This window comes from Aplysia californica, unplaced genomic scaffold, assembly GCF_000002075.1.
Source record: "Aplysia californica isolate F4 #8 unplaced genomic scaffold, AplCal3.0 scaffold00185, whole genome shotgun sequence".
NCBI classification, from domain to species: Eukaryota; Metazoa; Mollusca; class Gastropoda; order Aplysiida; family Aplysiidae; genus Aplysia; species Aplysia californica.
Window position 1 is genome coordinate 946,939 of NW_004797455.1, and position 13,129 is coordinate 960,067.

The following is a 13,129-nucleotide window of genomic DNA, read 5'->3' on the forward strand; positions in this document are numbered from 1 at the left end:
ATTTTATTAGTTCCTCAGATTTCTGTCAAAAGTTGTGTTAAACGTTGAATTTTACTAAAATATTTAAAAAATATATGCATCTTCTGTTTTTTAAGTGCAACAGTTTTTGTCATTTTTCTCAAAACACCAAAACTAACAGAAAACAGAAGTATCCTGTCCTTCCTGTTATGCTTATGAGAGACAAAAGCATTAGTGTTTGAACAGTTGAACACCAACCTGGACTAACATCCCATCAAGCACACTTTCTTGTAACTCTTAACAACATAAAATCAGAATACATGGTCCCCCCAAAAAAAGTTTCCTTCGAGATAGAAGCCATTTTTTCTTCCACACCAGCAACAGAATGAAGAAAAACAAAAGAGTAGACCTCTGCATGTAGTTTTATTGTATACGCTGACAAGTCCAAACAGCAGTGACAAAAGTAGACCAAAAAAAATAAGGCCAAATATGTAATAACAATGGTTCGCATCGTAAAATATAAACTGTTTGCCTAATTATACTTTTTTCCCCTATCAATTCATTTCAACAATAAAAACTTTCTTGGTTACAAGACATAATATTCATTTCTTTTCTTTTTTTTCTCCTACCCCATTTACATCTACTTTAACATTTGTTTTTTTCCTACTAAAAGGTCAATTTTTAAAAAGCCACTCACATAGCTGTAGTCTTAAGAAGTACTTAATAGTGTACTTGGGTTCTAGAGAAAAATAATCAATGCATATAGAAAACAAAAAGGGCCCATGTAGTAGTAAAAGAAAAACAAAAATTCCACCATCAAAGAAAATATAGGTTCGGGGACGGGGGGTAATGTAGCAATACTTGGTTGCCACTTCAGTAAAATGCTGGAGTTGGTTCCTCAGCACAGCCTGCATGCACCACACGAGTACATAAGTGCCACCTGCTTGTTGGACGCGCCTGTCTCTCACCCATGAGCTGTGCCCTCATTCAACCTGAGTCAGCTACCAGGCCCTGAGAGGAGGAGGTCCAAGTAGCATCACAGAGAAAAACCCAGGTCTTGAAACCTGCAACACTTGCATTGCCCAAGCAAAGCCGACGTTGCCTTAGATAAGAAGCCAGGATACCCTTCCTCCTCAACCTCTGACTGACATTACTTCTGTTAATAAGGAAAGCTGACAACAGGGAACCAAGTAAAGCCATAAACATTTTCCAACCCTTTGGTTCTTGCAGGTTTCGCTAAATAAGACGGGAACCGAGAAGAGCATTCAAAACGACTAGGTTATGGCATTACAGACATCTCAATCAGTAGAATTTCCTGAAGTTCCGAGTTTTTGATGCAAGTCCCTGGCACGAGCTGAGCAAATGGAGCGGGAGTTTCTGTCATTTCTGTGGGTCTGTCTTCAACTCTTTGAGAGTGCACTGACCACCGATTGTCCAGCCAGTCTCCACCTCGAGGTCACCGACTTCCATCTCCGCTGAGGCTAGACGCGTCTCACGGTTGATTCACACTCCTAAGGTAGAGCTGACCTCAAACTGACAATCATCTGTAGTAGCCACCGTCCAGCTCGCATAAACTCAATGTGGTGGTGCTCTCGCGCATGCTACTGTGTATCTTAGTGGTGAGCCGAGCCTGCATTACCTGGCCTTGGAGGGGGAAAGTAGGTAGCAAGGTACCTGCTTGTTGAGGGAAACATCTCACAGCCGCCTAGTTAAACGGGCCCTGGGAGAGCTGGGAGGTCAGGTAGAAGCGATCGCCCTGGTAGGTCGAGTCCTGGGACAGGAGAACATCCATCTGAGAGCGGAAGTCATCCGCCATGAAGCTGTCCTGTGAACATAGGCACAATTCTGTTACAACTGAACCTTTTCATTAGCCATTTGCACAACTAAAAGAAAGAGAAGCTCATTCACATAATAACAATAAGAATTCTGGTCAAAGCATCAAGGTCGGGGGGAAAAAAACTAACTGTCTTACTGTTTAACCCTAGGGGTCATTTTGTACCCCCGGGGTTGTATTCTTCACATTTTATAATACTTCTAGTACGAAGATCTTTGAAACTTTCAGTATTTTTCAAAAAATCATTTTGACCAACTGCTATGCAAAGCATACGGATTGGATTAACGAGTAAATTTCCTCTTTGGAAAGTGGTGGCACAAAGTTCCCCACGTTGTATGGATACGATGGTATAACACGACGTACGGATAGGGTGAACTCTTCTCCCTGCCTTGCCAGTAAAAAAAACAAGAAAACGTTCTCTACCGCAAACATTGCAAATCATACTTGATTATTTCTGTGGTACATCTGCCTAAATAGTCCCAATTGACGCTGAATCTTCCAAGATAATTTTTCACACTACTTGCAGGAAGATTTTAGAGAAACAGCTGCTCATTAAAAGAGCTGTCTCACAAATACAATTCCTTAGCTCTACTAAGTAGACATACAAACACATGACATGATACACTGGGAAGGAAAAACAACACTAACTGAGACCAACTGAAGTATGGGACAGCGCAAAAAAAAAAGTATAATAAATTCTTTTAACACCGCCTTTTGACAACTCCCGTACACCGCTTGTCGAAAATCACAAGCAAGGAGTCAATGCACCAAACACAATTTTATAACTGTTCTACAACAACCTTGAAAGGAACTTTACTAGAAAACTAAATAAAGATTTGAAATCTGTGACAACGAAAATATTCGAACCACACAAATCTTTAATTTTAAAAGGGACCACCATAAAAAAAAAAAACCCAAAAAAAACCCAACTGCTCACAAACCTGGCTTGCAACAGTTGGACACAGTAAAAGTTTTTAAAAACTTGCGTCACTAATGCCAACAGCAACCCCCTCCCCCCCTTTTCCAGTTTACCTGACTCAGTACACAAGACACTGTGGTAAAGAACACAAAAAAAAAGACCTTGACGGTAGTCACAATCGAAACAGCTCAAACAACACTGCACAGAAAGTTGACAAGCACAAGACCCCACCTGTGACAGGTCGGCCTGGGAGAGTCCACTCAGCCCGGGCTGGGACAGGCCGCTCAGACCTTGGCTCATCTGGAAGTGCTGGCTCATGGACATGCCCTGCGTGAGCGGGCCTTGGGAGAACTCCTGTGCAAAAAACACCCAATATGTTAGCAACATTACAAATCTATATGGTAAAGGCCATTTCCAATGTTTTTCAGCACTTGGCAACAAAAACGAGAAAATTTCTAATAACTTATTCTAGAGGATCTTACTAATCTCTTCCACAATTGATAAATTATCAGTTTACATTTTTTTTTTCAAATTAGCAAATGGAAAAACAACAAAGATCACCAATTCTTTTTCCTGTTCTGTCCACCAGCCTCAGCATTAATTATTTTAGAGTATTTCATTCACCTGGCTAGCTTGGCTCTGTGACTGGGTGCTGTTGCCTGGGACACCAGCCTTTGTTGCTTTCTGGCGCCGGTTGCCACTCCAGCCACGCCCTGGCTTCTGGCTATTCCCTTAAAAAGAAGAAAAAAAGAAAAATATGCAGTCACAGGTTTGGAACACAGTGGAAAAAAACCTACATTGGGACTGTAATAATCGTGAAGGAAAAACAAAACCATCAAACGTCACAACAAAAGGGTTTTTTTAAGAAATCGAATAACAACTTTTTTCACAACCTCATGACCCTTCACTACTGAAATAACAGAACTTTTTAATACAAAATAGTGTATTTATGCAATAGGAGACTGGCAGTAATTTAGTGAAAACGTCTGCTTTAACTTGTCAACATCTCCAACACACAGTACTGCCCACCCTGGAACATAGCAATATTATACTTTTCCCCACCTTTCTTTCCTGAAGTATTTCCTCTTGTCCTATTCTTCTACTGGGTAACCAAAAGCTCCATACCTTTAAATGCCCTCATATGACCATATGCAGTTGCGAGAGCCGTAAAACCCCATACTAAACTAAACATACCTTTAAATAACTAACAAATCAGGACTTCAAAAATATTAAACAAATGTACCTTGTGAAGGCTGGCTTGGACTATTGAACTGTGGCATCGACTGCTGCAGAAACATATTCACAGGAACTGGAAGGTTCATGGCAGACCGAGTGTAGGCCCTCTCTGGTCCGATGAAGCCCAGCTGATCGTGGGTCTGCAACACTGGCTCCCTGTATGACGTGTTTCCTGCACCAATGCAAATGAAAAAAACAATAAATATATATATATAGGCTATATATACATATCAAAAGAAAAAATTGCAGTTCCATTTAATCAAACCATTTTGAGCATTGAAGAGGGTATGGAGCTCGAAATAAAAAAACATGTACAAAAAAATCCACTAAAGCTTTTTTCCACCCAAACAATTCACAGATAAGTAAGAGCTAAATCAGGTTACAAACTACAAGAGAAAAATATCTGAAATATGACAATCAAACAACATACAACTATTAAATAAATAATGCACGCACAAACCAATTCCATCACCACTTACTGAAACAATGACCTATAACGAATAGCCACACTACAGACATAGAAAGGGAAGTGTTCATCATTTCAATCGAGGAAAAGAGCTCAAAACTAGAAAACAGGGGCTTAGAATGAACCAAATGCATCCAATGAAGAAGCAACTCTCTTTTTTTAACCTTCTGCCAAAACAAACTATGAATAGAGAAAAGAACAAACTTGAGCAACTTCTCTAACATCATTCTTTGAAAATAAAAGTGAATCGTAGACCACAAGAGCATGTTCTAGTAAATCAACAAGCATGTATCTCAGTTGAGAAAGAAAACATGCATGACATACCTGACTTACCTCGATCATACGCACTCCCAGGCACCAACAACTCCCTTGCATCAAACATGGTGTTGCTCATAAAGCGCCCTCCCTTTTGGAAGAAAAGATGTCAAATTTGATATAACAAAACAAGTCTTTATTTACTTAATCACAGTCAGTATTCATAATTAACTCTTAGCTCACAAAAACTTTTTTTTAACTTTGCCGAGAATTCATACAAACACAATCACAGAATTCACACAAAGCATTAATTCTGTGGTACTAACAGTACTATACCGGACCACCAACAAAAAGTAAATTCACTAGACATACTATGTGGTACAACAAACGACGTCAAGTGCCATGGCAAATAAAAATATAAAACACAGTACAAACTCATAAGTGTGGCAGCGTGATGAAATAAGGCCATCGTCAAAGTAATATCTAAGAAATAGACATTTTTCTGCCTATTGAATAATCTTATTCGAATTTTTGTTGCTCTAATTTAGGGGCTTCTCTGCATAGATTTAACTGAAAAACTGATCAAAGGCACATAACATGTATATTTGCTGTTTCCAGGACACTTAGGCTTTGAAAATCACCAAACTCAGCCATTTCCTTGTCAATTTTACCTCCAACATCAAGCGACAACCTCCTTCAATGCAAATATCTCCACTTCTGTTCAAGATAGGTGAGTTGATTTTTCCCCCAAAAGCAAGGCAAATTAGTAAGCTTTAAAATTTAACCAATAATTCCATTTGCCCAAAAATTAACAAGCAGCTTATTCTACCGCGTCGTGACACATCAAAAAAGAGTGAGCGGTCATAAATAGAACTAACCGGGTTGGTGGTGTTCACAAGCTTGCGTGGCTTGCTGATGCTGACAAAGCATTCCTTTAGGCTGGACAATGGGCCTTCCACTAGGACTTTTTGCTCCCGGTAGTTAGTCAGGAGGTGGCACCACAAAGTTTGCTGAGATAAAAAAATATATATATACATTTATAATTGACCTATGGATCACACAACTCAAACAATCCAGGTAACCCTTTTACTACACAATGAGAACTTTCCACTGCATGTCCTGAACATCAAAAAACAATGTCACTATCATGTGATGGGAAAGCCTAATCACTCTAATTTTTCATGTTTATAAACACAATAAATCATGGGAAATGTATACAATAAGTGTTGGAACCATTGTCAAAACCGAAAAGATCTACCTAGTCACTGGAATGCTCATATGAAGCTCATGTGCACAAAGGCAGATCTACTTTTTAAAAGGATATAAATTGATCCGCCAAAGAACATGTATTCATTATCCATTCTCTTATCACCACAAATCTGAAAGTCGTTTTTTTTTTTTTTAAATAATAGAAAATCACACAAATTTAAAAGACAGAATTCTTAGCATATAAAAAGTTCATTCACAAAATTATAAGAATATGATATAAGAACACACAAATGAAGAAAAAATTTTGCAAAACTAACCCTCGACAGGATCTTTGGATTTCCAACAATAATCACACCATATCTGAGGAAATAAGTTTTCGAAACAATGTAAAGGAAAAATCTTTTAGTTAATTCATCCTTTCTGGATTTTGAAAAAAAAAAAAAATTTTGTGCAACGTACAAACAACGATAAAGATAACCTAGCACTCTAGTCATACTGTTGATGATTTAAATTGAATGGACTGTGGCAAAACAATCCTACCTAGCTGTGAGATGCTGAATGAGCTTATTATAAGGATATTTCAGAAGTTATTGAAAATGTTGCCAATTCTGATCACATTCATACAAGTCAAAGTGGACCAGCTTATTATAAGGATATTTCAGAAGTTATTGAAAATGTCGCCAATTCTGATGACATTCATACAAGTCAAATAGAGGGAAATTCTCATTCAGACGTGACTGGGCTGAAAGTTATACATTTTTTTCTCAGCTAGGTAACCCCACAAAGACACACTGTGTACTTAATATAGCCTGGTGAGAGGACTAGATGGTGGTAAACGAGGGCGCGAGTTACCTGGCTCTTGTCAGAGCCACATTCAGACGTCGGGGATCATTGAGGAAACCAATGCCTTGGTGCTCGTTGGACCTCACACAAGACAGGAGAATGAAATCTTTCTCCCGACCTTGAAAGGCATCCACACTTGCCACCTCAATCTCCTATAATAAAAGAACACAAACAAAAAGTCATTAGCCAAAAGTGTCAGTCACTAAGAAAGACGAATGTAGATCATTTTCAACATGACGCTGTGTTTTAAGTGCAAATGCTTCAGGTCTTGGCTATTACCAGTATTAATACACCATCAGAGAATTCTGGGTGATAGCTACACTTCTGCCAAAAGCACTTGTTGGGGTAAACTCACTCTCAAAAAGACCACATAAAATGCTACAAAAACACTTGGCAAAAGGTGAGCTTAATGACCTAATCAGGTTGGGTTATAAAGTTCGGAGACGACAATTATTTTGTCAATTCAATTTATTGACTTCCATGAATTTCCGAGTCTCAACAATTGTTTCCAATTCCAAAGGTTGGCAGTCACCTTTACAAAAAGAGTAATTAGTGGCAAAGGTGCTTTCCCTTCATGTGCGAATAGTAGAAGTTTGAAAAATAGCATCTATTTACTACTCCAGGGATCAAAATGCAAAACTAAATAGGAGTTAACTCACTTCAGACGGGTCACACCACACAACAGTTGCGTGACCCCCGCCGCGACGGGTCTCACAAGCCCTGCGTGACCAACTTTGGAATTTTTTTTTCGCTCTACAAATCACGCACGGATCGCGAGACCCGCCTCATACCCTTGTTTGGCCAAGCCTGAGCTACTTAGACTTCGTTTCGTATCTCTGGGGCCGGTAGTTTTTAAGTTATTGAAGGTGAAGGACAGTGACCCCAACTGGGGTTGAACAGACCGGAACTCGCGCTTTGTTTTTTTCTATACAGCTGATAGTAATCCGACAGTCGCATCGTAGTAACGGTCGAAGAAGTCGCATGAACAAGAATCACATAATTTCGCCGTTTTCTATACTTCTGTGCGTTTTACTAGTTCTAGTGTCTCAGAATATGATGTGTCTAATAGTTAGGATCCTGGATATGTACCCGAACACGGCCCGAGTCGTAGTTCTAGGGCTAGATCTAGCACTAGTACCGGTGTTGTTTTTTGCGCAACGAAATCACAACGTCGTGCCGTACATCTGTCTCCTGTAATTCAGTGTATGGGTCTGAATCAATGCACAGACCAGCTTTTATATTTTCACCAAACACTCGCACATGTATACAAATCAAACCAGAACACTTTGAACTTTTATTTTTGTTGTTGCAGGAATTTCATTCTACTTGTCACGTCTCTGGAAATTTTTCGGAAAATCAAATTCATGCCAATTTTTTTAAAATCATACAAATTAAAGTATTAGACTTAGACAACTTTAGTTTTTTGTATTAGATTAAGCTTGAATGTTACTTTACTGTGTCAAAAAATGATTACAATAGGGTAATTCTGAGAGTTGTGGTGATTTATTGAAATACCCCCAAAAACGCCAGTCTTCAACGCTTGTGACTGGTGAAAGGGCCCAGTCGCAAGTGAGTTAACAGACAAGCTAAGTAGCAATGCCAAAGAAAATTAAATTTTTCACTTTAGCCCTTTTTTATTTGGTACCTAAGAACGAATTTTCAATTCTAAGAATTATGCTTCATGAATTTCAAGAATCGGTTAATAAATAAAAAAGTTATGGGGTTGAAAAGGACGGTAAAATATGGATGACCCACATATAGGAAAATACTCCTAAAAAGTGGACCACGCAGTAGCAGATTCTGTTAAAAAATCGAAGATGTCTCGTAATTCATCAGTGTTAGAAACTTGGCTACCCGGTGTGTTTTTGGGTGCAGAAATGATTTCTGCAACCAGATTTACTACCCATTTCGTAGTTATTTTGTTATAATTAAAATTTTGGTGTACACAGACCTGCCACTCTATGAAACCTCAAAATCAGGACCTCAGGGAGAAAAAATCGGGATTCGGTGAAAAACATCGGGATCAACAGCAAATCACCAAGGTGACTGCCAAAGCTGACTTAAAATTTTTCCAGGGGTGTCCATAAATTACTTGGCCTATATGCACTCTGAGTGTCTTTGTTAGAGTGCGTGCGCGCGTGAGTGTGTGTGTGTGCGTGCGAGTTATCATTATTTTTTGTAAATCCTGAAGCATCACGACAAGCACTCCTAGTCCAAGTGTCTATAACCCCCCCCCCCCACCAATAAGTCCCGAAATATGTGAACTTAAATGACCCCGTCAACGCACGGTCCCCAACACACAGAACTCACACGGCGATGTCATGTCACGTGGCGCGAATGCGGGATTGAAACAACTTTAATAACGGGTCGGAGTAACTGGACGTTCCCATAAAACACTCGGATGAGCGACAGTCATTCTACTTCTAGAAATCTAGGATAACGACGATGGCCGACCGACCAATTGTATCAACAAATCTCTTATCCCTCATAAATGCGTTCAGAATAAAGCAACGACAACGGCCGTATGTTAGTCTTGTCAGCGCAGTTACAGTTAGTTGTGTAAGGGTTAGAAAGACTGTTGCTCGTCCAAGTGTATGGTGTGAACGCGCAGTTACCAGACCTCGCACAAGGCTTGTTTTGAAAGTAACAGCGGAACTATGAATATTAATACCGATTATTTGTATGTCCCAAATTGTAACAGTTACCAGGCTATCATCGGAGCATTCTGAGTGCCGGCAAAGATCACACACAACTTGGGGCGAGTCAACTACTAAATGCGGCATCGATATTTCAGGAAATAGTGCTCCGAGTTCCTACTGACAAAAAGTTCAACGGGTGCTTCCCGCGATAGAGAAGAAGGCAAAGTTTTTAGAAAAATCCGGCACAACAGCCGACTGGGACAAAAAATCGGGATACACGCGATCGAAATCGGGAAAATCGGGATGCTTGAGATTTGGGGCAAAAGATCGGGATATCCCGACTAAATCGGGATGAGTGGCAGGTCTGTGTACATATTACAATTTCGTGAAAAAGGAGTGTTGGGAGGAGTCCATTTTTTTTATAGCATCGTATCACAACATGGGATCTTTAAGAATATATGTCGGCAGCGTGACTAAATAATTGCAAAGCTTTTTATGATGACATAAGACCATGACAACCGTAAAAGAAAAGTTAATTCAATCTAGCATGCCGTACAATTAAATATTCTTTTTCCCCGTTGAGACGCGAACACCCCGAGACGAGATAACCTCGCCTCGGAATGCCCCCATTGCGATGTTACAAGGGAACAGAGAGAAAAACAACCGGATGTGCGCGCCTGCCATTGCCCTATTTCAAGTGACCAATGAACGGGCCCGGAATAGTCATTTGATTTGATTGGGGTAGATGTTTTACGGCACTATCGACACAATTTTGGTCATTTAAGCACCAACAGGTTTCATGCGAGGCTTTGTAGGTCACATACATTTGCCGCGAGAGTGAGGGGAAAATGTCCGGTCTCCGTGTGAAGCCGCTTTGGATAGGGGGGTAGTCGTGCATTTATGATCCGGTCTAAACAACTACTCGACACAGAACGTTCATATTCGAGCACACTATAGAACATAGATCTATTACCATCTCGGTGTTGAAATTCAAACTCCTTATAGTTTTCGGTATACCCGATATCATTAGTTTGCCCTATTTTTTTATTGGTTGCAGAGTTTCATTCACATTGGTTCGGAAATAGAGCAGACCGAGGTTGACAAAGTTAGTCACCTACGCTACGGCCGGGTCCAAAAATTCACCCGCAAACATGGACCAAATTTTCGCCGCGCGGGAAAGCGCGATTGGCATTGCTAAGCTAAGGCAGTGACTTGACGTAATTATCTCAACACCCTCCTGCACTTACCATGTAGAGTTTCTTGTTGAGAGAGCCGTTGTACTGCATGTGCTGTACCTGGTAAGCCCGCTGACCTTCGTACGGAGTGATGATACCAATCTGCTCTGGCTTGACTCCAGCCCTCAACAGTCTTGTCGCAAGCTTCTCAATGTTGGCTGCCTCAGTTCTGCAATGATGTATAATCGTTTTATTACTCAGCCCAAGTTATGGGTACGGCAGAACTAGTCAACACAACTTAGCAGGTGAAAAGAAGCAATAATATGGGATAAAAGACAGGTGCTGTAATCTAAGGGTTGTAAACTTGTAATTTTCTGAATATATGTTAAAATTGACAAGTTACTCTGCATTCTTGCTCTTCCCTGTAACAATTGTGACGTTTGTACCAAAGATTAAGCCCTTTATAAATACCATCTTGAAGTTTTTGGCCTTCAAATCCTTTAATACTGAAATATTTGGAGAGAAAGAAGGATGTTAAATATAAACCCAACTTTGAACCCAGGTCATTAAAAAAATTCCTCATCTTTATCTGCAACCTGTCTGGTTATAAAGCAACCCGAAAAAACAATGTAAAGATCTGTCTTTCTGGTAAAATAGAGATCAAACAATGGGTAATCACTTAGTAAACAAACTTCTATACCGGTTGAGGTACGATGTTCCCGAGCTGGAGATCTCCTCAGTGCCAAAAGTACTGTAGAAGAACATTGGTTTGTCAGGCTGTGGCCACGGGAAATCCAGCCCACTGCGGGTGCGGTCAGCTGTAATTGTGTGCAGAGAGTGCAAAATATTGAATTTTACAATTTTGCCCCCTACCCATACTGTTACATCTTTACTTACAGGCTGCTACAGGTATAAGAAGTGAGGGGTACTTATTTAAACAGGGAGTTTTAAGTATTAAGTTAAGATAAGACATATCATTATTGTCCAGATCCTGGCACATTGGTTTATTGACCTTTATTGTAAAAGGGTATAACTAAGATTACAGGGTTTTTTGTAACTTGACAAAAGATAATAAGTATGAAAAAGATCTTTGTTCCTCTTTTATAACCATTATTTTGAACATCATGCACCAATACCCTTGATGGACAAATACCTACAGTGTTACCCCTCCTTGGTAGCAAACAACAGATAACAACACAAAAAGATTTTGTGAACACTAAACTACTCAAAAACCATCTTACAAAGTTTGCCCCAAAAATAGACTGAGACAAAGTTTCCCTAAACTTCGCAGTTACATAACTTTTGTCAACCCCTAGCCCATCTTACCAGCAGTGACACCATTCTGCAAGGATCCCTCGTAGAATATGTTGGAAGGGAAACTGCTTAATGCAGGGTGCATGCGGTACTGCACTTGCAGGCGGATGGGTCGTATGCCCAGCACAACCAGGCGTTCAAACAAGGACTGTGACAGACCAGCCCGGGCAGCTTTCTTGCACATGACTACAGGGCCCAGCTGGCAGTGGTCACCAACTAAGATGAGCTGTTGACACAGAAGGTGTGGATCTTCACATTTTAGAAACTTTGCCAGTAACGAATCTCTTCAAAATGAAAACCTTTACTTGTAGAAATGCTAATAATTATTAAAAATGCAACTTGAGAAATTTCCTAATGTGATTCACAAAATAAAAGATCAGGCATAATGGTTCGAAAAGCAAACTAGATAGCAGCTAATACTCTTACCAATATCCTTAGTCATTTATATGGGTTGATGAAGTAAATAAAACCATTGGAAACAAATGTTAAATCAAACCAAGATGTAAACAAATTGCCACAAATAACAAATTTAACTTCGGAAGGGGCAAGATTTTGTCCAAGACCCATCACAATACACTGACAAAATTTGATTGCCTAAGTGTTAACACATACAATGTTAGACAATTTTTTGTCTCTCCTGTAAAGTTATAAAATTCAAGTAAATGGGGGTTTATCACGTACATGTTTTAAATACAAAGAATATAACGTACACACGAATAAGCAAAAAATTTGGGACCTAAAAATCCGTTTGCTAAGTGCACGCTAAACCGCTTTCTTTAACAAATTAAAATTCAAGAGCAAGTGAAGTGTAGTCACCTGTCTGCAGCCCAGGATGACTGGGATCATGCACTCTGGCTCTGTGGCCTGGGTGCTCTCGTCAATGAGCACAGAGCTGAACTGAAGCTTGGCCAGGCGAGGGTCACCGGCACCAACGCACGTGCAACAGATCACATCAGCAGCCTGGGGGGGAGAGAGAGAGAGAGAGAGACAGAGAGAGAGAGAGAGAAAGAGAGAGAGAGAGAGGGGGGGGGACACAAGGAAATGCACAGCATGACAATTATTTTAGTAAGACTGAAATGACCTTCTACAGGTGAAAGAATTGTTTGAAGGCAGACCATCAGACCCAGCAGCTGAGATGAAGAAAACTAGACAAACAAGACATGATGCACAATAGCACATACATATGTGAATGCTTGGTTTCAAGTGTGCTGTCATATAATTATGCAGGTTGCACCTTTGCTGCTGAACAAATTGCCTTTCTTTTGACTTTATACTTAACAC

At 40.0% G+C, this 13,129-nt stretch overlaps 1 protein-coding gene across 2 annotated transcripts in view; it reads right to left on the bottom strand.

Annotated features, from left to right (window-relative positions):
* Positions 1 to 362: 362 nt before the first annotated feature.
* LOC101859329 (regulator of nonsense transcripts 1) overlaps positions 363 to 13,129 on the bottom strand; it is a 34,178-nt gene continuing 21,411 nt past the window's right edge. The window contains exons 14-25 of one of the 2 annotated variants that reach the window (XM_005098520.3): positions 12,665 to 12,808; positions 11,861 to 12,074; positions 11,235 to 11,352; positions 10,607 to 10,763; positions 6,730 to 6,872; positions 6,195 to 6,237; positions 5,547 to 5,678; positions 4,747 to 4,819; positions 3,955 to 4,119; positions 3,336 to 3,442; positions 2,943 to 3,065; positions 363 to 1,783 (exon numbers count right to left, since the gene is read on the bottom strand). In XM_005098520.3, the coding sequence (XP_005098577.2) occupies positions 1,664 to 1,783; positions 2,943 to 3,065; positions 3,336 to 3,442; positions 3,955 to 4,119; positions 4,747 to 4,819; positions 5,547 to 5,678; positions 6,195 to 6,237; positions 6,730 to 6,872; positions 10,607 to 10,763; positions 11,235 to 11,352; positions 11,861 to 12,074; positions 12,665 to 12,808 (1,539 nt within the window). In that variant the 3' untranslated portion in view covers positions 363 to 1,663. Of the gene's footprint in view, positions 1,784 to 2,942; positions 3,066 to 3,335; positions 3,443 to 3,954; positions 4,120 to 4,737; positions 4,820 to 5,546; positions 5,679 to 6,194; positions 6,238 to 6,729; positions 6,873 to 10,606; positions 10,764 to 11,234; positions 11,353 to 11,860; positions 12,075 to 12,664; positions 12,809 to 13,129 lie in introns of both variants that reach the window. The other variant, XM_005098521.2, reaches the window with a different exon arrangement.